Consider the following 21474-nt stretch of genomic DNA (forward strand, 5'->3'; position numbering starts at 1 on the left):
TTCTTGAAAAGCATGTTGGTATTGTTTTGGTAGGTCCGAATCTTCAATCTCGTGTATTTCAACATCATGGACTCGTTGTGCACTAATGAGGCTTTCTATAAAATGGGGAAACACGAGGCTCTGCGCATCCTAGAAGAGAGACGCGTCGAATGCTCCTTCATCTTCAGCTCGCGCACTGGTCGCAAACAACTCCTACGCTTATACTGATACACACCTCACGCTCCATAGGCTTTCGCAATGTTTTGATATCGCGTCTCTTCACACCTGCTACGCTCCTTCAAGCCGTTCAACCTCCCTCGGCCTTCTTCTTCTTCTTGTCCTCTACCAACTCGCAGTTATCCTCAGGTACCTCGTACTTCTCCACCATGAACTCCAAGATATCGTCGCTCAGATCACCTTGCACAGTGATTTCCTCGCCCCCACCCGGGATTTTGGTCACACTTGATCCCGTAGCGAACTTCTTGCCAAAGTCCTTGGCAACCTTCTTAATGTCGAGACCGAAGGCTTCCAAACCCTGTACGGCGGTGACGTATTTGCGCTTGTTACGTTCTATGCGTTTGATGAGGATCTTGGAGGAGGCGCGTGTCTCAGCTGCTCGTGCTTCGGCGGTTGCGGCTTTGGCCGCTTTCTTCTGTGCGTCTTTCTCGGCGCGTTTTTGGGCGTCGACGGAGAGCGAGGCCATGTTCTGCTGTAGCGCTTCTAGAAGGACGTTAGCATCCAAGTTTGTCCTCAGAGCCATTGCGCGTTATAGGTTTCTTGATATGGTGTGCTAGACGTACCTGCTGAATACAGCTTCGCGTGCAGATCTGGATGCGCCTCTGCCAGCCATTCCTCACACTTCTTGGTCGTGCCACCAAACTCGCAGTACTATGGAACAATGTGGTTAGTTACTCGCTCTCTCCAAACATGTCTCGGCGTCATACCTACTTCAGGTGGTAGACTGCACACTATTTCTTGTTAGCCGTTGTCGTAGAGTATATCGTGGAAATACTCGCCTCCGCAGTAGACGACCGGTTTCGGTAATGCGTCGGCTGACATATTGTGCAAAAGTAGTGTGATTCAAGTTATCAAGTACTATCGATAGTTGACAACAGCTGAGTTGAGTGATGAGACTGGTGTAGACGCGAAAGAGAGAGCTTGGTGGGGCAGGAAAGCGTGGCGGGGTATGCGACGCAAGGCAGGGGTCCTTCAACGCGACTGACACTTTCACCGAATGCCCAAATCTCAGACTTGCGTACTTGAACTTGTGATTACCCATGACTACGTAATAGAGCGACTATTTCAACTGGTTCTGCAAGATATGGATCTTTGGCTCCATCCGAATCTCAGCCCAGTATCCTCGCAATAGGCCATTCCTTAATAGCTTTTCCAATCCATGCCATGTCGCTGCAACCTTGGAAGCCCACTTGTCTTGCGATGTGACCTTTTCTTCTGTTGTATCCGAATACTCGACCAGCAAGCCGCTCTCTTCTCCTGGCTTCAGAAGTCTGACTCCGCCAAATCCATACACAGTATGAACTACCTCCCAACTACCAATCACCTTCTCTGGTCTCTCAGCAAGAACATAGTCAAACTTGGTCCAGAACATTGGGTCTAGAAGTGCGTCTGGGTCTTCGGTCTTGTCGTATGTCCATGTTCTGCTATTCAGTGTATCCCGTGCTTCAAGAACATCAAGTACCGTCTGGGGTCCTCTGTGGCTCTCTAGAAAACGTGTGACGCCTGTTTGGCAAGCTAGATTATCGAAGTACACGCTAAAGTGGTTTCTGTCCGGATGTCCCATCTCTTTGTGTAGGGTATGAAGAGCTTCGCCTCCGGGATAGTTGAGGCTGGAGATACCCAATATCGCAGTAGATGCAGCGAATGATACCAAAACTGATCCTAGCAAGGCCAAGCTCAGAGTGGCGTATACAAAGGATTTTGATCTGCGAGTCCAGATCCAAGCTGCTCCGTCTGCAGCCACTGCAGTTAGACCCGGTATTACGTAGAGAATAAAGCGCCATTCTTTGTGCGGAAGGAAGCTGTAAAGTGCCACAAAACTAAGTAGTGGAACGAGCAGATCCAAGCTTCGCCTGGACGTCGATGTGTTCATGATTGCAACTGGAATGCAAAGCAAAAACGTCGCTGGGTTCAGTAGTAGTCGTGGTAGTGCATTTGCAAAGTAATAATGCCATGGTGATACGCCCCAATCAGCCGAATGTCCTTGGATGGTGTTGTAATAGAAGCCCGTCCATTCGGGCCAAAGCGGGAAAGACTGCCAGAAGAAGGAATCCAAAGGCACGGTGCAGAGGAGCCCAATGACGAGGCCACCAATTCCAGCTGGGATGATGACATTTGTGATCGAGATCCTTCGTGTGATGAACAGATAGATGGTGATTGTTCCCACTAAGATTGCTAGCTCCGAGCGGAAGACCACACCCGCGACCGTGAGTAGATACAAGGTCAGTCGGTAGTACCCTGAGATATTTGAAGTGCTCCATGGTACGGTGTATGCGAGCAACAAGCTTCGTAACGCCAAGTTACCTACATCGACATCAGCCAAGAAGTGCATGGGACACATCATATGGACTTACTGAACACGAAAGCAAACATATTGGGCAGCGTCCTCGAAGCATAGTAGATGGCATGGAATTGGCTTGCTTGGAACAAAGCATACCAAACACCAGCACTAGTACCAAAAGCTTTCTGCACGCTCCTTCCGAATGCAATGAGCGAGGCCGCATTGAGTAGCCCAAGTACTGCCCTGACTACACACATGTAATCAGTCCCGAAATTCTTTCATGCAAAATTTCTGTGTTTACTCACTGAGCAGTTGTGCCTGGGCCATATCCCCTAACAGCCCAACAAACGGCCTGCTCAACCCACTCAAGACCAGAGCGCCTGCAAAAGTCCTTGGCACGCTCCCAGGAAAACTGACATGATCGTAGTTCGATGTCAAGAACTGATCAGAGTTCTCTGTAGGTATTCCATGTACCAAGATATCATGAATAGCCTGGATATTGAATGATTCCTCAACTTTCGTGTACGGCGAAACGAACAGGTGTAATAGAACGAAAGCCGGTATGAGGAGGAAGAACGGCCATGTTAGGAAAGACATGGCATTCGTGAAGCTTACAGAGCATCGGAAGCTCTGCGGGCAGGAGATGGGGGTGATGGAAAGTTGTGGTTGAGAGATGCGATGGACGAATAGTGTAAGCTGTTGCTTTTAGGTGGTCGTCCAATCACGTGTCTTCGCGATCCACTTGCGAACCTACACGACGCGACCTCCGCATCATCCCGCCCCTTACCACCTCCCATCATTCCACCCAAATGCTACCAGAATAATGGAAATCTCCCAATGTGCGGTTCCCGCTGTTTACGTTCTCATTTTCTTTCTCGGTTATCCCTCACAATGGCTACTGATGCATCTGGAGCCCGCTCCGCTCACAAAAAACGAGCTCATTGTGTCGAATGTCCTCTTGGTACTGATTCTAATCACGTACACGAAGAGTGTCTTCGTTGATGCGGGAACGATACCGAAAGATTGGGCTGGGAAGCAAGAGTTGGACGGGGAGAAAGGGAAGGGAAATGCTGATCTGTCAGGTAAAGAGACCGGGGTAGACGGCATAGGAAAGAGCCGGAAATGGTGTCGAAAGTGCGATGCTGCAAAACCACCTAGAGCCCATCACTGTAAGGAATGCAAAAGGTAGATATCCATCTTATATCTCGTTCTGGGGTTGATGATGTGTTGCATTTCGAATGGGTCCGGTCAACCACGTATTGGCATTACAATCGTCACGATCGTCACCTCGACGCCAATTGACTGGCCCGAAATATCAGCGAGCCAGGCTGACAACTACCAGATGTATTCCCAAGATGGACCACCATTGCCCCTGGACAAACAACTGCGTTAGCCACACGACCTTTCCTCACTTCGTGCGTTTCCTCCTATATACTACCCTAGGACTCTCCCTCCTCCAATCATTCCTCTTCACCCGCCTCTCTCACCTCTGGTCCAATCTGGACATGCCCTCCTACCTCGGTCCCTCACCCTTCCAACTAGGCCACATGTTTGCTGTCCTAATCACAAACTCAATCACCCTCTTCGTCCTGGGTGTCCTCCTCCTACGAAACCTCTGGTGCCTTTCTATCAATCAGACAACAATCGAAGGATGGGAGATCGAACGCCACAAGACCCTCCTACGCCGTGCTCGCCAATACGGCGGCTACCTCACCACCCCAGAAGGCAACAAGATGCGGATCCGGAAACAAGAATTCCCGTACGATATCGGAATCTGGTCGAACATGGTCCAGGGTATGAACTCAAGGAATCCAATAAACTGGTTCAACCCTTTTGCTGCTACACCCAGTTTGAGTAGTGGTCTGAGTTTCGAGACGAACGGCTTTGAGGATGAGGGCACGGTTTGGCCGCCTCCAGACCCAGATCGTGCGTACAGGAGGAATGCGACAGCGGTTAATGCTGATGCATTCCGGTATGCGGAATCAGAGCTGAACGCAGAGGACACTGTGGCTGCGTTCAAGGCGAGACAAGCGGAGGATGCAGTGAGGAGAAGGAGGCCGTATGCTGGAGCGACGGATAGAGAAGAGGACGATGCTGAATTGGGTAGAAATGAAGAGGACTTTACGTACGGGGATGATGCGAGCGACGAAGTTGGATACGAAGAAGAAGAAGAAGAGCTTGAGAGGACAAAGGGTGGCAAAGGGAGAGAAGGCGAGGCAGCGTGGCGAAATTCAGAGGGCGAGCGATTGAAGGACTTCGGGGTGGATGAAGATGTAGAGTTCTACGACGAGCAAGACGATGACCTGCCATTGAGCGAACTTATCGCTCGAAGACAAGCCGCAGCCGCAGCCGCAGACAGTCACTGAAAGGGCGAACATATGACCTCAACATCATTCCTATGAGAGGATGTTCACAGCAATGCGTTGCGAAAAGAATGGCATTGTGCCCAAGAATGTAATGAATGTTGTGAAGCTCGTGTGAGCAAGAAGAAAGATCTAGACCAGTAACCCAGTGAAGAGCAAGAATCGAAAAGGTATCGTGGTTGCCCATGTGTGTCCTGTCCTACTCCAGCCAATCGTAGCCCTTTTCGTAACAAGATCCTCGGGTGAGATCCAGCAATAGATTTGTGTACATCCGTTCCACGCCTCATAACCTTAAACATGATCCTCCGACTGTAAGCGACAGTGGCGCGTTTATGACAATCTGACCATAACAATGGTATCAAAATCCCCGTCTCTTCTTCGTTCATTCGAGATCTTCTTCCTTTCCAATGGTCAAGGTGCAGTACAGATGCTCTAAGCAATCTCTGCTCTATTCTTCTCGTTCCGTGTTGACCATCGGAGCCCGAATCGACTAGTACTCGTTCCCGTTTCCGTTGTGGACCGTGTATCCAAAGGCGGTGCCGTCTTCGGCCATTTCGGAGTCGCCACTCAGTACATGCTGTTGACCCTCTGGGCCTGCGGGCCCGCCGGACCCGGATGAACCGAACTGCCCAGTGGGTGGCTTGTTCTGATTTGCGAGGAGGGTCTCGTACCACCAATCAATACCAATAGTTCAGATAAACGTTTCGGCCAAATAGTAGGCAACAAAAGAAGGACAGAAGGGGGGTAAGAAAAGTTGGCAGCTTACTTCGCGATACCTGGATAGGTAGATTTTGAGGGCCTCTGAGTAGTTCTCGAAGCCGAGTGAAGTCATGGCAAACAGAATGTCCTCGCCATTGACGGTCTTGCGCTTTTCCTGCTGGCATTTTTCGGACGCTGGCGAAACATTCAGTGGTTGTATCAGAAAGACTCGGAGTAAGACATACCCTCGCTGGTGATGAATGAGATGAACTCGCTCACGCACTCCTGCATGCATTCTTTGGCCTCTTTGGCTATCTTGGCGTTGTCGGGGAGCGCCATTTTCATGATTCGCGCGACTGGAGCAAAGTTACGTATGTTAGCATCGGATGCGGTACTGCTGTTCGCGTTTGTGCTCTTTGGCGTAGACAACGGTGGGGAAATGGACGAGTGGGGAGAAGAGGACGACATTCCGTAGGCTGCACGCCGGCCGTTTTCCAGGCACACAGAGAATCTGAGTGGCTTGCGGCAGGTACAGCTTTCCGTGATTCGACGTAGAGACGCGCGAGTGGAGGAACTGTCGGCATCCAGAGACGCCCGTTGGAGCAATCTGTCGACGTGCAGGCTGGAGCGAAACAGTGCGCAAATCAAACTGGCGGGAAGCAGCAAGGGAAATAGACGTACCATTGGCGATTGGAAGCCATCGGTCTTGCTCCTTGACCTCGAATTCGTAACCTATCTGAGCTGTGTTCTCCTCTGTGTTCCTGTCCATGGGCTGTTCTTCGTCAGGCGACTGGACTGGTTCCACGCCCTCCTGTTTTGGGGGAGAGGCCGACATATTATCGGTTGCCTGCTCGGAAGCGTATGCGCTGGCGACTGTTCCGTTGGCGACCACGTCACTGGGAGAGACGACGGCACAACTTGGCGGCCGAGTATGCAACCTGCGGTCAGTGGTGTAATGAGATGCCTGGCGAGAGAAGCGGTTAGTGGCATGCAGCAGGCAGCATGGGATGCAGCTAACGTACGTGGGGAGCGGCGACAACGGAGAGCACGGCGCAAGGGAGCGTCGTGTGAACTACTACTCGTGGTGACGCCTGGGGCTATTCGCGATGCTGGCGTTACACGTGCGCTGCAAGTGGCAGGAGCGGCTTGCGACAGTAGCAGACGCGACCGCGACCGGGGCAGTTGCGACACAGAGTGACGTTGGTGTATTACCGTCGGCGGCACGATCTCGTGTGCGACACTGGCGATTCACTGACCGTGTCGTGAGAGTAGCGGTGGGACGGTATGCAGGTGAGAGTGGCAGCTAGCAGGCCGTGGTCCGGGTTGAATCAAGGGCGTTATTCGGGCGCAGTTAGGCGTGAGTGTTGGCAATGGCGACTTGACGTCGCGACGTTGGAGCGATGAATGACGCGCCTACCAATAGGAGCGCAAGGAGAAGATGGGGGAGGATGGAGCTTGGACGGGCGATAGCGTTGGTGCGTGGAGAGACGGTGGATTTGGCTTTCACGACTACGAGCGAATGGAATGTAGGGGACGAGGAGAAACTCGGCCGCCCGCACCAATCCCGGCCCGTGCCGACCGAAACATGGTTGACTTTCTTGAGCATTCCTTTCCTAGCACAGCAGCAACATCAAACCTCGACTTCGTCCCTGTAGCATTCCAACCCTTTTGCAGGACATGTTTTTCCAAGACTCGGACCGGTCGCATCACCGGCATACCGTCTGTCTGGAACCTTGCCTACTGCAGACCCCTCAGGCTAGCTGGCGATCCTGTATGCGAGTCGCATCAGCAGCTATCATTCGGCAGCCCTACCAACACCACCCCACGTCCTATATCTCTGCCGCGTCGTCACCACTGCAGCCACAGATGACATTCAGCAAGAACATGTCTTGTTGGAGCTCCTCCTGGCATGATCCCAGCCTTCACCGACGTCAGTAATCATCGCTGTTCGTTGGGCTCTTGCACATGTTGCATACAGCCTTGCTCCAGCTTCACTAAGCCAACACACAAGATGACGGTCAGGTCAGCCACTAACGACTCGACCCCCGGACCGTTCGTCATTCTCTGTGAAGACTTTGCCGGTAGCCTATAAGCTACGTGTCCGATTTCATGGGTGAGATGGTGCAGATCAGTGCGTCGGTTTGAGTAGGAGCCGACTGGACAACGCATCTTGCAGAGACCCCTGGGTTTAGGAGCACGTGCTGAGACAACGGTGGAGTCCTAGATCCTTCACTCTGGTAAGCACTTACGTAGTTGGGAGCTTGTGGGGCCATTCAAGTTGCATGTGAATCTGATTGGAAGAACAGTAGCTGAATGTCCAGCTATTCGGATCTGTTGTGGCTGGTTCAACCATGGAATTTGGTCTCCCGTATGATTGTGTGAGGTATACTACACGATTGATATAGACGCTGTTCACCGGCAAGCCTTCACTTGTCGTCAAGAGGCTATGTTATTCTGCTGTGGTATGCTGTGCAAAATCAGAACACAGAGATACCCAATTGCGGCCGTATACTCCGCCATGAAACACACAAAACCCTGACAGGGTCCCTCTGCATCCATACCAGTTCCAGTTACTGGAGACATTGCTGCTGTACTCGTCTGCATCATCTTATGTGGTTCCCAGCGTATGCAGTGTGCCCGTCCTGTCAAAGGGTCATTGCATGACTGGTATTTTTCTATTGCCCTGGCTGTTGGACGACTTGAACATTGTTCTTCTTCTATAGCGGCAGAGTTAGTCTTGTAGTCTCGAAACAGAAGCCTGGCTCAAAGCTGTGCAAGATTCCAGCGCACTGCGGACGTACCTTCCACTTCTCCATTTCATCTTGTTTCAACTTGTACTGCTTGACTAGCTCTTCTAGTGCCTGCTTCAGACCGTCTGAATTGGTCTGTAGGATCGGTACAACGTCCTTGACCGTTCGCTCAGTCAAGACACCGTTGATCATGCGGAAGCATTTCCGGTCTCCTGGCAGTGGTTGCAGCGTCTCCAAGACGAGTCTGGTGTTTGTCAGTATTTCCTGTGTCGTAATGGGGATAGAGAGCAGTGTAATAGCACTAGGAATCCTAAGTCATGGAGCGATGCAAGGCTGGCGCAAGGGAGAAGCGGTGTAAGAAGGTTTGCGAAAGATGGCGTATCGTGGCTTCATAGTTGTGATATAGTCCAAACTTACTTGTGCTCTTCAGTCTCTTGTTCGATATCGCCAATCTTTGAGGCAATCGTTTGAAGTGTGTTCTTGGCATATAATCAGTTTGCATATCCTACGTGGGTACCATCTTTCCTGACCTTGTAGTTTTGATATGTGGTTTGGAGCTCTGTTCACGGGTCAGCGAGTTCGACAGAATCAATTATCGCCACCATATACCTTGCTGCTTCTTCAACTGTTGTTGAGACGCCATATTGACGACGTAACTTTTTGATGTGTATCCTGGGAGGAGCAGCGTCGACGGTCGTTGCGGGGAACTCGGAGGAGAAAGAAGATTCTTGACTCAAGGCGTGGTACGCACGCCTAAAGAGGAAAGATACTCGTGACGTCCAGCGAAGGGTAAAAGAACGTGACACGAGTAGAGTAGAAAATCCACGCGAATCTTGAGGGTTTTGATATGAAGTGGCTTCCGCGTGAAGGCGCGCGCGCTCGGACGTAGTTCACCAGATCTTCAACGATTCGTCGGCAACTTCGAGGTCTTCAAGATCCCGTCCCGACTCGGCCCACCAGCACAGCTTCATAAAGTACTCTCCAGCATTCGTACCAGACATCGTTGCAAACGAAAAAGCCCGCGCACATCCACGATGCATCCTCATCTACACACCGAAGAAGTTCAAAAGAGTGCGCCACCCCTCCCCTCTGCCAATCCTACTCGGCCTTTCTAACACCTACCCCCAAGACTGCGCAGATGTCGTCGCAGCGCTAGAAGAATGCCACAACCAAGGCTTCCTCTGGAAAGTGACGGGCAATTGCACTGACGCGAAATACAAAGTCAACATGTGCCTGCGCGGGCTGCGACTTGAGAAGACAAAGGCGAATCGCGAGGCGGCTAAGGAGAAGAGGGAGAGAATACAGAAGGTGTGGAAGGAGTTGGACGAGAACAAATGAGCATGAGAGGGAAGAAAGACGTGCGATAGAGGCACTAGGCGCGTGTGCAGATCACACTGCGAAGAGGAATTGCATATGGATGGGAGTTTACGGACACGATCGTCAGAGAGCTTTCAGGCTTTTGTATTATATCATGGCAGTCATCAGGCGTTACAGGAGCATTCAGGCGCTTTCATGAATGATGTTCTTAATATTACTGCACAGGTAGCCCAGCATCTCCCTGCTAGAGCTAGAAAGTCCAGTTCAAACAAACGCTACTCAACATCAGACTCATCGCCAGATCTACCAGCTATTGGTGTAGTGCCGGCCAAAGGAGTAGTACCCAAACTGTCCAACCCCCTCTCTGTGATCAAGCGGCCTCCCTCAGCACTGTTTGCCGGTAGCGCAGGAAGACCTGACTCCTGGCGTAACTTTTCATACTCGTCGCCTGTTTTCTGCAGTTGCTCTTGGAGATACTTCTTCCGCTCCTCAATCCTAACCCTGTCGTCTTTTAGATCTTGCAGCTTCTGCAAGATCAAGTTCTTCTTCTGCTGCTTTGTCTGTATATCGATTGTGAGACCCTCGAGGACCTCGTCCAAGTCTGGCAGGGGCGTGATGCGCGGAGGTGTCTTCGTACCGTCGTCTTCGTCTTCGATCTTCTGGCCGTATCGCCCTGCGCGTGCTTGAGCTGCTGCGAAAGCGGTGTTTCTCTCTTCGTCCGAGTCCTCTGTCCCGTCATCTCCTGAGCCACCCTCGGCGTCATTGATAAGTTCTGCCATTTCCGCACGCCGTCTCCGTTGCGCTTCCCTTTCTGACTTGCGACCGAGCGAGATCTTGCCATCTTCAACAAAATCGTCAAAGCCCTCGGCTATATCCTCATCGTCATGTATCAGACGCGTCTCTGCATACTTGTCCTTCGGCCGTAGAGAGATTTCATTCCTGTGTTGCCTGAACTCGTCCTCTCCTTGATCGTCAGATGCCCATGCGCGGTCCTCATCGTCTATGGCGTTCTCCTCAAGGGCTAAACGTCTTCTTCGCGCCTTCTTCTCTCGAATCTCAGCTTCTGTGGGGATTGCGGATGACGCCTCGAGCGAAGCGACAGGGCCAAATTTCGATGCGATATCGAGGGCTTGCGTCTCTTCTTGGTCGTCGGCGGACGTGTTCAAGTCCTGAGGTGTTGATGGCGTCGAATTTCGCAGCTCTGCAATGTAATCCTTGCTATATTCAGTTGGTCGAGCGGCTTCTGGTACGAGGGGTGAACGCGCCCGCAGTTGCGCACTCTTCTCTAGGGCTATACGACTGAGGTTCGCTTTCTTCGGGGTCACGACGGCTGCGTCGCTCGAGTCGTCGCCGTCATTTGCGTCTTCGCCTGGGCCGAAAGATACCCGCATGGATGAGCGCTTCTTTGCTTTACCAATCGTTGGCCGCTTGACGACTACAAGGCCAGTTAGCACAAAGCCACCAGAGTCGCCAGCTTTCAGGTCGGCCTGGAGGGATTCGCTGTGAGTTTCCCCAACGTCAGAAAGGCTGGCAATTGCGATCATTGGTGACTGACCTGTAGGCTTCTGTACTTCGCTTTGCGAGTTGTTGGCGCTCTCGGCGGTGGATTCGTCGTCATCGTAGCTACCAATCTTGCGCGCGACGCGTGTAGAACCGGATCGCTTCATCATGAGGATTGTTATGCGGAAAGTCTCTCCGTCATATGGAAACCGTGGGTATGGTGTGGAAGAGATGCGTTCGCGCGCACATGTCGTGGCTGCCGCCTACGCACGGGCCCTCCGCAAAATCCCATGGAGCTATCCCACCACCATGCGCAACGCTGCTCTTGCTAACATCACGCGCGTCTTTAGCTCACCAACGACCAACACGAGCAAACCAACTTGAAGCCGTCACCAGGAACTTGTACCGCCGCACCCAAGCTCAAAACAAATTAAACCCGCCAAGATGCCCCAAGCACAGCCGGAGCTCAAGAAGGTGAGTTCACAACGCCGACCCATACCTCCAGATCCTAACCTCCAAAAGTACCTCGAGAAGCGCGTCCTTGTCCAGCTCAATGGCAGTCGCAAGGTCATGGGTATCCTCCGTGGATACGATGTATGTTTCTCCATTCCACACCGCTTGTAGACTTAGCTGACACTGAGTAGGTCTACTTAAACATTGTACTCGACGAGGCGCTAGAAGAGAAGGCTGGCGGTGAGAAGGTGCGCATCGGCATGGTTGTCATTCGAGGAAACGCCGTGGTCATGCTTGAAGTATGCAGTCCCAAGTCCAGAAAGGATAGAAGTAAAAGCTAATCAAATCGCAGGCGCTTGACCGCATCAACCAGGACGTACCCAAGATCGGACGATAGAAGACTACACGCGCAAGCGACGAGTAACACGGCATCTGTGGTACATCGAACGACGGCAAGAGCAAGGCAGATGGCAGATGGCAGAATCAGGGCATTACAAGGCGCATGGGCGTTTGAGGCGCGAACACTTACGGGTATGCCTCATCGGGCCCCTTTCGACGCCTGGCCACTCAGAGCACCACGATCATGAGGACATCTTGTGGAACATGTGTTGACATTTTCAAATTTACAGGACGATACTGTACCCATATGATACCAGCTTTGGGCAATTTTCTGGGGCAAAGATAGGCTTGGATCTCGATAAAAGAATCTGGTAGAGAAAAGTGCAAAGGAGCCCGGCCATTTCTATCTTCAGAGTCAGAGAATCAACAGACCACCTTTACAGCTCCCAGACGACGCTATTCTCAGACGATTCCAGCATATTTGAGATGAATTCGCTAATACATAGCATAGCTTACACAGATCAAGGGACTACAGTTTCGCTCTCTCCTCATGCCCGCTCTTGAACTTTTGCACAAGGCCCCATGCAATCTCCGAATAGGGCTTCATCATGGCCGCATACGTCTGCGCCTGCTCGCTACTCGCTTGTCTCAATGCATACCGTGCCGCAATTCCTTGCATGATGATAGCACTCCTATATGTGCTAAACGCGTCGCCCCAAGTGAAATCAGGTCTCGGGTCCCAGCCGGCTACCTCCGAGTACCATGCGATGAGTTGCTCGCGCGTAGGCAACCCGGGTGTAGCTCCAGGCTGGAAACCCTTATGCGCGCGCCCGATAGACATGGCGATTTCATTCGATGCTGTCACGTAGGGCGCAAGGACGTTGTTCAGATCAGATAGCGGGTGCCCAATGGTGCTCATTTCCCAGTCCAGAATGCCAATTACCCTGGGTTCTGTCTTGTGAAAGACAACATTGTCAATCTTGTAGTCGCCATGTACAAAGGTCGCGCGGTCTTTTGGCTGTGTCTTTGGGTCCTTGAAGAAGGCCACCATGTCGTCCTGGTGTGGTATCTTTCCTACCGGTTCCCCAGTCTCCTTGTCTTTGGCGGAAGCTTGCGACTGGGAGATTGTGTTGAAGGTTGCGATCTGGCGGTCGTAGAAACCAGAGTTCTTGCCATATGACGAAAGGTTTACAGAAGATGGAGATACGCGGTGGAATTTCGCGAGCGTAGTGATTGCGGAGTGCCACCTAAGAGTACTTGTTAGCACGGTGATTTGTTTCTACATGGTTATGAGGACTTCATACATCTTCGTTCGCTCCTCGGCTGTTACGCCTGGAATCGCAGGATCCTCAAAGATGCGCCCATCGAGAAAGTCCATAATGTAAAAGTCGGTGCCGATGACGGCTTGGTCTTGACAGAGACATAGTGCACGTGGAACAGGGACATCTGTGTTCTCCAGTGCGTGAATGATTCTGTACTCGCGGTCGACTTTGTGCGCTGTCTATATAGCTTCAAGTCAGCTTACGGTGATGGGCTTCTCGAATGGAAAGCCTCGTCATACCTTTGACAAGAGTTGACCCGGGGGTTTCTTCCTCAGAACGTATTTCTTTCCATCTTTATCGGTCAGCTGATACGTTGGATTTGACTGTCCATAACCAAACTACATGATCAATCAGCTCTGGTTTCCACACCACGTTCCCAGCTCTTCCGGAACAGACGGACCTGCTTCACGTCCAGCGGGACTTTAATCTCGGGTACATTTGCGGTGACATAGCGCTCCAACGAGGCGATGTCGATTGGTTGTCGTACGCTGCCAGCCATGTTGAAAGCGTCTGTTGAGTAAACATGGTGTGGGCGCGCGAGCGGTGATGTAGTTGGCGCGGTTGACCATCACCGAAGCGTGAGCCGAGGCAATTGTGGAACATGGGGAAATGCGCTCGGTCGGCGAGTCGGGAATGCCTGCGACTCCGCGGTTATCTGAATCGATGCTGTAGGGACTTTTCCATGGTTTAACGTTTTTTTGCTATTGCGAGAGAAGGTATCAGAATAACGGTCTTGGGGGACTGTTATCTTCTTCGTTTTGCAATCTTCGTGACTTTTGCCTTTGTGATGATCAAATTTATTGTCGTTCGATCGCGCTGTTACATTCGCAGCTAGAAATCAAACTATTGCCTATTGCATTTGTTTTGATAATTTTCATCTGTCCAGACTTCAGCACATATCATGCCCGATCACGCGGCTGCCGGAAGTTCTGACTGTCTCCCCCGCTCCTGCTCGTCCTCACGTGCCCACGCGTTCAATGCGCAAGGTTCGGCGTCCTTGCGTCAGCGAGCAAGGACATGGTTTGCATCGGAGACTAACTACGCGTATATGATTGTTATGCTTTTGTGGCTTCGAGCGGGAAGACACATGGCTTGCATCCTAATAACATTGATATAATGCTGGGATGGTTGAATGAGGTGGCTGAAATGTGAAAGTCAATTCACTCTACGAAACCTCGTACGCTTCAGACAGCCAGTAGCATTGTCTAGTATGCAGATGACAATCTCATCGTGTCGATGCACAAGGCCGTTACTATGGTGTCATTGGTATTGAACCGTCTTGCTTTTTGACCGTTCCCATACTTGGATGATCTGCACGCTACTGTCGTGTACCATGTCTAGTACGACCGTTCATGACAGTTTTGACGATGCTTCAGAAAATACGAGACGACGAGAAGACACGAGAGTGTGGTGGAAGGATGGGTTGCGGAGGGAAAGGAGAGACGTTTCCCCTGATGCGAGGGGTGCGATGGATTGGGCAACGATCGGTTAATTAAGTCATGCTCCTCAGTCGCCGCTACGTTGGCAGTCCAACCCCTGCCATACCATCTCATCAAAACAAACACCGTCCTGCCTGCCCTGTGACACTCCAAACAGGTCGACCCTGTCAAACGAGCCGTCCGGTATGGCGTACCCGCACACTCCTAGGCGTCTTGGAGCGCGCCCTGCTCTCCACCCCACTGCCTCGTCGCCCAACCTTTCGTTAAACGCCAGCAGAAACATCGCACGGCAAGCATCGCTATCAGCATTAGTAGGCGCTGGAGGCTCGCCATCAAACAGGATGGGCGCAGACGGAAAGGACATAGACGTCGGCGACACGGTCGACGTGCCAGGCGGCATGATTGGTGTCGTCAAGTTTGTTGGCAGCATTCGGGGTAAACAGGGCGTCTTCGCGGGAGTAGAACTGAACCGCGAGTATGCAGCGCGGGGCAAGAACGACGGCGCAGTCGATGGGTACGCATACACAACGCTCGACGTATGTGCGCATACTGATGTCTCTCCAGTACACAATACTTCGATACCTCTGTCCCTGGCTCTGGCATCTTCCTGCCCGTACACCGCGCACAGAAGCGCATCTCGGCCGACTCGTCTGACTTCGCACCTGAGCCTACCACGCCCTCGTACCACAACAACTTTAGCCTCTCGACCACGGAGAAGCCCAGCTTCAGTCCGGATACCCCGTCGATGCCACTGCCCAAGTTCTCCCAGTCGGTCGGCCCCGGCACCCGTACCACCAGTCCCAAGAGGGTACCCTCAGCAGTACGACCCTCATTCAGACCAGAATCTCCCTATCGCCAGAAGCCCAGTGCAACCCCTGCCAGGAGCGGCGGACTGACACCCTCTGGCTTCTCCAAGAGCGCAATCGGTGCGCCACCAAGATTCGCAAGTCCCGCACCTCCTCGTTACGCCAGTCCTGCGCCCAGGGCTGCTCCTCCACCAAAGCCACGGACACCCGGTCCCCAACGACCCTACTCGCGAAGCAGTTCTCGTCTTGGTCATCAGGATACTATTGAGGAGGACAATGAGACGACGCCAGTTGGTGCAGCGCGAACCAGCAATGATTCCATGGCCAGCTACAAGCATCGTAGGCCGGGCTCTCGGCTAGGCTCGTCTCCGAATGAAGAGGTGCAGCGCCTCCAGGCGCAGTTGGAACAAAAGGAGAAGCAGCTTCAGGAGCAAGCAGCGTCGCTGAGCGAGATGGAAGCGAGTTTGACGGAAATTCAGAGCTTGATACCTGAGGACGGAATGGATATGGGATCGGCGCATGGCAGCAGTGAGCCGACTGATGTAGCGCAACTACGAGCACTTCTCAGAGAGAAGAACGATAAGATCGCTATGCTCACATCTGAGTTCGACGCACATCGATCCGACTTCCGAAGCACAATCGATACCCTAGAGCTAGCGAGCACTGAAACTGAGCGCGTTTACGAGAAGAAGGTAGAGGAGCTACAAGAAGAGTTGCGCGAGTATGCGTCTCGTAGTGAAGATGTCGAGACTGTAGCAATGCAGTTGAAGCAACTGGAAGAACTTGTACAAGAGCTGGAAGAAGGCCTGGAAGACGCGCGTAGAGGTGAAGCAGAGGCCAGAGGCGAAGTCGAGTTCCTGCGTGGAGAAGTCGAGAGAGGTAGATCCGAACTCCGTCGCGAGCGCGAAAAGGCTGCTGCTGCTCTTAAGGGGGCTGGCGCAATGGTCGAGGCGCCTCACACACCAGGACAAAGGGAAGTCGAGCAACGCGACGACGAGATTCGTGGTCTGAAGGCCATCATACATTCATTGAGCTCTGGTGGAGGAGATGACCGGCGCTCACCTTTGTCGCGGCAAAACTCGTCTGTTGACGCCGAGGAGCTCCAAACCGCGAAAGCAAACGCAGAACGTCTCGAGCGCGAAAAAGAGGAACTCCGCGGTCTCGTAGAACGCAAAGCCTACCGGGAAGAAGAGCTAGAACGTGAGCTGGAGAAACTGAAAGCTCAACTTGGCCTTGCAGAGCAACGGGAAAGCGTAATCAGCAACGGCATGTCAGAGCACACCGCCATACCAGAAAAGCCGTCAGAGCGAGATTCTAAAGATACTGTTGTTAACTGGAGAGAACCGTCTCAGCACCCTCGTCGCGATGCGCCTCCTGCGCTCTCTGCAATGCCGGAATCTGACGGCCGCTCCTCCGCTAACAGCAGCCTCCTCTGGTGCGAAATTTGCGAAACAGGCGGCCACGACATTCTGAACTGCTCCGCTATGGGCGGAGATAGTTCGTACCCCAAGGAAGACGGTCTACGCAACGGCAAAGACGTTGTCATCGAAGGCCTCCGCGGCCTGTCCGTCTCCTCTGATCGCGCCCGGCCCCCTGCTCTTAGCCCATCGAAACCACCCGGCAGCGCGCCCACAGCCCCTCTCCCCACTCCTTCGTTCAACGCGTCAAACTCTGATCTCGTGCCACCCAAGGGTGCAGCTATCGCTGACCCAGATAAGTGGTGCGCATTGTGCGAGAGTGAGGGACACGATGTTACGGCCTGCCCAAATGAAGACGCCTTTTAGAACGAGGGTGCAAATATTACAAACGTGGGTGACTGGTGTCCACTGTGTAAGATCAGGGGACACGGTGTCATGGAGTGTCCGTCCCTAGTCGGACTTTGACTTGAAGGTGGAGAAGGGGAAGGACTGGGGAGGGAGAGCGCATATGTCGGTCTCCATTTCCACATTGTTCGTGATTATGCGTATGATATCCCCACGATTGAATCATTTCGAATCTGTTTCTCGTTAGCAAACGTATTGATGGTAGCGACATGGGCTGTCCTCTAAACTATCTTATATGCATATATAATATCATAATCTTCCGCTTCATTCGATCGGGCATCTGGGCTTTGATGAATGTACACAAAGAAGCCCGTGTTACTTAAGTTGTATTTGTGAACCACTATCTGGGCAAAGCGCTCCCTGAAAGTATATATGGAGTTCTGGGTTACAACCTGGATAGGAAACTAACAACGCATTCCTCTAGGGCATATATTTAAAGATGGTTAGAATTTACGAAACAAGAGGCTCCTTTGTGGTGAGACATCAATCCTGGACTAGTTGATTGAGTACTTATACACAGACAGCACCGATTTTCCCATAGATGAACAATACGCCTGAGAAACTCCCTAATTATGCATGCACGACGCGTTTCCAATCAAGCCTTCTTACCAGACTTGTGCTTCTTACTCTTCTTGGCAGCACCTTCCTTGAACTTCTCAGCCTCCTTGTACGCCTCCTCAACCGCCTCGCCGACTTTCCTCTTCTTCTCGCCTGTCTTGACAGCGACAGTCATGCTACCTGCACCGCCTTTCTTGGCCGCGTTTTGGATAGCGCGTTCGGCTTCTTCCCAGTCAGCAGCTCCTGTACCAATTTCGTATCTGTTGGGTAGCAAGGTCAGCAATGCGTATAAGTGGACGTAAGGTCGTTTTTGATGGACTTACTTGTGCAGAGGCAAAGCATCAATCATGCTCCTTTGTCTTTCCTTGTCTTCGGCCAGGAACTCATCCCCGCCTTCCCTAAGCTCCTCCTGTAAATCCTTCTCAAGGGGCATGAAGCGGTGGGCGTCATTGGCGGCCTCGCCATCAGCGCCATTCTCTTCTACCTCCATAGCGTCGGGCATAGTCTCCTCAACGGCGCCCTCTACTATACCGCGGAATGCTGTGGCGGCCTTTCGTACAATCTTGACGAACATGGCCATCAGCTGACTAGAGTTGAGGTTGAGTTCCTTTTCCACATCGGAGAACTCTTTGCGTTGCAGCCCAATAGCAAGAAGTAGTGCAGTCTGAACACCGCTAAGTTTGACTTGGCCCTTGAGACGACCAGTAAAGAAGAGAGTGGCGATGGGAGGCAACATGTCTAGAATGACGTGGTAGTCAAGCATGTTATTCGCGTAAGAGTCTAAACGCTTGAGGTCGAAAGGCGTAAAGAGAGCGTCCAATTCGGCTTTGCTAATGGGTTTCGCGGCGAGGTCGGCGTCTAGTTTAGATCCCGCTGATGCGGACTCTTCTATTGAAAGAGAGGTGATTGAGGGGAATGACCGGAATTGGTATGACAGAAGGGAGAGGAAGCGCTTCTGGAAGTCCTTAGCGAAAGCAGCAACCCAGCTTCCGTCTGACGAAGTGGTTTCGAGCGAACGCAGCATAATGCACGTATGTTCTCCGGTGAGATCATTCGGTGTTTGCCTGAGGTAAACCGGGACGAAGGACGCGCGTTTCCAGAACTTGTGAAGTTGAGATGTAAGGCCATACGAAACACCAACATAGTCGAGCTTTGGCGACCTCAGCTCTTGTAGCCGGGCAAACAGCGGTGGCATCTCGTTAGCTTCCCGAATCTTGACATTGTCTTTGAGGAGCGACTCATTCTCCAAATCTTCCTCTGTCACTCTTCGCATCTGTTCCACCTCTTGGGGCTCGGTTTCCGACAAGCTAGCAAGCTTGCCATCGTAGAAGTCAACAAGAAGTTGTAGCGCCTTTGATCCGTATCCCATGTTGACATACTCTGGGTTAGTTGCTATTCGCACAATACGAGCTCCTGAAAGACTGGCGAAGTTTTCGTCTTGAAATTGCTGTGAAACGATCCAAGGGATGAGATCACCGCCCGCACGCTGTCCTCTGCTCAGGCTGTTCAACACGCTCTCCCTGCTGATTTGGCCTTCAAGGGCTACTTGGATGACACAGAGAGGCTCAGGGAGCTTGTTCTCCTCCGTAGGTCCAGTGAGTACGAAGAGCTGATGTGCAGGTGCATCTGACATGAGCTGGAGGTCGTTGGGCGTGTTCTTGTAGTGACTAGCTACATACAACGCCATCATCTTCTGAAGGAATTTCTCGGCAGCAGGGTTGTAGGAGAAGAGGGTATCGCGGTTGACATGAAGGAGCTGGCATTTGTCCGGATGAGGGCATCCTTGGGTGATCGACCTTCGGGGTAGTGTTGCATCAAGACATAGAAGATCGTTCATCCATCGTTCGACAGAATCACCTTGGGCATATCGAATAGGTTCTGACAGTGTAATTTCCCGGAGAGATCGGCCGGTCATAGATGTCTCTGTAGCGTCCTTTGTTTCCTTTCCAGTCGAACGGTCTACCACGGAAGTCGAGCCATTGCTACCCTTGCCTCGCGACTGCTCGCGAAGTTGCTGTATGAGCTTCAAAGAGAGCGAACGACCAGTTCCCTCGTATCCGTTGATGGTCGAGGCCATAAAAACCAGGTATGGCCCCATGAGTTTCCGTACGAGTGGGAGAGGGATTGCTGCAGCCTCATCAATAACCAAGAGTTCTGCTTGTCCTAGGACATGCGAGTCTTCGGGTCTGATGTATTGGATGACTTGTCGGTGTTGGCGGTGTAACTCGATTCTTACGATAGCTTTGTTCTGATCCGGTTGTGTAGACTGCATGATGGTGTAGTCTTGATGGTCTGCATAGTTTAGGGAATCGAATCCCTTGAGAATAAATTCGAAAAGCGTCTTCAAGTTCTCCGGGCTAGGTGATGTGATGTAGATGTTGCTGTATCCATGCGCTACTGCCGCTGCCACTGCAACACCCAAAGCTGCTGACTTTCCACGTCCACGGGCCGCGGTCAGGGTCACGGTGCTTCGAAGCGTCTTTTCGACAATAGCCTCCACGAATGTCAGCAACGCCTTCGCTTGGTCTACAGTCTTTGCGAGCTTGACTAAGTCTCCAGTTGGAGGCGAGTCTGCTAGCGACTCCTTGATCTCGGCCAACTCTTTCGCCTTCGGTGTCTTGCCCTCCAACTCTTGGTCTGGTGGCGGTAGCTGCTTAACATGCTTTCCGCCTGAGATGGGGAGCACGTTCAGCTCGTCATCGACAACCAAGCAACTATCGCACTTTCCGAGTGACAACAAGAAGCGCTCATTGAAACGCGCTACCACGTCGCTGTGAGCCTCGGTCCGATATCTTGAATGAATGTCCATGGACATTGTGTATAGCTGCTTCAAGCTGCTCATGCCCTTTAGCAGCAATATGACCAGTCCTCCGCCTTCGACCGTCTCTATCGTCCTTGCTAGTAGGTTCGGCGTAAGCGCTTCGAAGTCTTGCAGGATACACATGCCGTATGTGTTACCCAGAATCTTCTCGGTTTCCTTGTAGTAGACGTATCGGATATTCTGTGTCGAGACGAATAGTTCGAACGGGTCTTCGGTGTCGACATCGCGGATCCCACGCTTGATCTCGTTCTTGATCTTCTTCTCGCGCTTCTTGCGGTGACTTGAGAATCCTAGTAGCTTGTTCTTGTACGCCCACAGCACCGACTTGTTCAACTTGACATCCACGTTCAGAAGGATGTGGTAGAGATTGACAATGACATCTTTCTGGCGATCGCCAACTACTACGAAGAAGCTGCGCTTCTTTTCCTGGGCGCCATTGCGAATGAGGGCCGGTATACGGGAGTCGATAGCTTTCTTCGGCATCTTGAGAGCTCCGCAGGCGTTGCCGCCTCTTCTTCGATAACGAGCGGGTCTAGGGTGGCGCAAGCGATCTCTCGATAGTGTTTGGGTCGCGAAACAGTATCGGGTAACTTGACGGGCGGCGACTCGTGTGGCCCTTGTTGTGGTGGGTAATGGGCTGCGTAGTGAGGAAAAGTTCTGGTCGCGACGAGCCGCCCGAGAAAATAATCCAGGGATCTCTTATCGATAGCACCAACGCGCTACCTCCAAGCGCAGCGTGTACGGGAACAATGACACTAACATTTCAACCACGACTACAGGATTTCGT

General features: G+C 52.1%; 11 protein-coding genes across 11 annotated transcripts; 4 read left to right on the forward strand and 7 right to left on the reverse strand.

The window, feature by feature from the left end:
* Nucleotides 1-286: 286 nt before the first annotated feature.
* Nucleotides 287-1038, reverse strand: TMA22 (Translation machinery-associated protein 22; the record flags this gene model as incomplete). The annotated part of the gene is made up of 4 exons (XM_051734539.1): nucleotides 287-699; nucleotides 780-867; nucleotides 928-947; nucleotides 996-1038. The coding sequence occupies 4 exons, from the start codon at nucleotides 1036-1038 to the stop codon at nucleotides 287-289; spliced, it is 564 nt and encodes a 187-aa protein (XP_051585718.1).
* A 238-nt stretch (nucleotides 1039-1276) lies between these two features.
* J4E82_008306 (uncharacterized protein) lies at nucleotides 1277-2589 on the reverse strand (the record flags this gene model as incomplete). Its single annotated transcript, XM_051734540.1, has 2 exons — nucleotides 1277-2520; nucleotides 2571-2589. The coding sequence occupies 2 exons, from the start codon at nucleotides 2587-2589 to the stop codon at nucleotides 1277-1279; spliced, it is 1263 nt and encodes a 420-aa protein (XP_051585719.1).
* Nucleotides 2590-3852: 1263 nt separating this feature from the next.
* Nucleotides 3853-4863, forward strand: J4E82_008307 (uncharacterized protein; the record flags this gene model as incomplete). Its single annotated transcript, XM_051734541.1, has 1 exon — nucleotides 3853-4863. One exon carries the CDS (start codon nucleotides 3853-3855, stop codon nucleotides 4861-4863), a length of 1011 nt encoding a protein of 336 aa, XP_051585720.1.
* Nucleotides 4864-5350: 487 nt separating this feature from the next.
* Nucleotides 5351-6394, reverse strand: NFYB1 (Nuclear transcription factor Y subunit B-1; the record flags this gene model as incomplete). The annotated part of the gene is made up of 4 exons (XM_051734542.1): nucleotides 5351-5485; nucleotides 5627-5754; nucleotides 5805-5915; nucleotides 6241-6394. The coding sequence occupies 4 exons, from the start codon at nucleotides 6392-6394 to the stop codon at nucleotides 5351-5353; spliced, it is 528 nt and encodes a 175-aa protein (XP_051585721.1).
* Nucleotides 6395-8234: 1840 nt separating this feature from the next.
* On the reverse strand, nucleotides 8235-8952 carry J4E82_008309 (uncharacterized protein; the record flags this gene model as incomplete). Its single annotated transcript, XM_051734543.1, has 5 exons — nucleotides 8235-8276; nucleotides 8361-8553; nucleotides 8727-8788; nucleotides 8840-8868; nucleotides 8919-8952. The coding sequence occupies 5 exons, from the start codon at nucleotides 8950-8952 to the stop codon at nucleotides 8235-8237; spliced, it is 360 nt and encodes a 119-aa protein (XP_051585722.1).
* Nucleotides 8953-9343: 391 nt separating this feature from the next.
* On the forward strand, nucleotides 9344-9647 carry J4E82_008310 (uncharacterized protein; the record flags this gene model as incomplete). The annotated part of the gene is made up of 2 exons (XM_051734544.1): nucleotides 9344-9380; nucleotides 9439-9647. The coding sequence occupies 2 exons, from the start codon at nucleotides 9344-9346 to the stop codon at nucleotides 9645-9647; spliced, it is 246 nt and encodes an 81-aa protein (XP_051585723.1).
* Nucleotides 9648-9901: 254 nt separating this feature from the next.
* On the reverse strand, nucleotides 9902-11293 carry J4E82_008311 (uncharacterized protein; the record flags this gene model as incomplete). Its single annotated transcript, XM_051734545.1, has 1 exon — nucleotides 9902-11293. The coding sequence occupies one exon, from the start codon at nucleotides 11291-11293 to the stop codon at nucleotides 9902-9904; it is 1392 nt and encodes a 463-aa protein (XP_051585724.1).
* A 277-nt stretch (nucleotides 11294-11570) lies between these two features.
* Nucleotides 11571-11976, forward strand: SMG1 (Serine/threonine-protein kinase smg1; the record flags this gene model as incomplete). Its single annotated transcript, XM_051734546.1, has 4 exons — nucleotides 11571-11600; nucleotides 11649-11720; nucleotides 11771-11878; nucleotides 11932-11976. 4 exons carry the CDS (start codon nucleotides 11571-11573, stop codon nucleotides 11974-11976), a joined length of 255 nt encoding a protein of 84 aa, XP_051585725.1.
* A 471-nt stretch (nucleotides 11977-12447) lies between these two features.
* Nucleotides 12448-13739, reverse strand: J4E82_008313 (uncharacterized protein; the record flags this gene model as incomplete). The annotated part of the gene is made up of 4 exons (XM_051734547.1): nucleotides 12448-13165; nucleotides 13223-13419; nucleotides 13480-13578; nucleotides 13641-13739. The coding sequence occupies 4 exons, from the start codon at nucleotides 13737-13739 to the stop codon at nucleotides 12448-12450; spliced, it is 1113 nt and encodes a 370-aa protein (XP_051585726.1).
* Nucleotides 13740-14864: 1125 nt separating this feature from the next.
* On the forward strand, nucleotides 14865-17269 carry J4E82_008314 (uncharacterized protein; the record flags this gene model as incomplete). The annotated part of the gene is given in 3 exon segments (XM_051734548.1): nucleotides 14865-14869; nucleotides 14888-15193; nucleotides 15244-17269. 3 exon segments carry the CDS (start codon nucleotides 14865-14867, stop codon nucleotides 17267-17269), a joined length of 2337 nt encoding a protein of 778 aa, XP_051585727.1.
* A 634-nt stretch (nucleotides 17270-17903) lies between these two features.
* KRE33 (killer toxin resistant protein) lies at nucleotides 17904-21170 on the reverse strand (the record flags this gene model as incomplete). Its single annotated transcript, XM_051734549.1, has 2 exons — nucleotides 17904-18126; nucleotides 18190-21170. 2 exons carry the CDS (start codon nucleotides 21168-21170, stop codon nucleotides 17904-17906), a joined length of 3204 nt encoding a protein of 1067 aa, XP_051585728.1.
* Nucleotides 21171-21474: the final 304 nt, after the last annotated feature.

This window comes from Alternaria postmessia (assembly GCF_024291825.1).
Source record: "Alternaria postmessia strain BMP 2775 chromosome Unknown scaffold_65, whole genome shotgun sequence".
Lineage (NCBI taxonomy): Eukaryota > Fungi > Ascomycota > Dothideomycetes > Pleosporales > Pleosporaceae > Alternaria > Alternaria postmessia.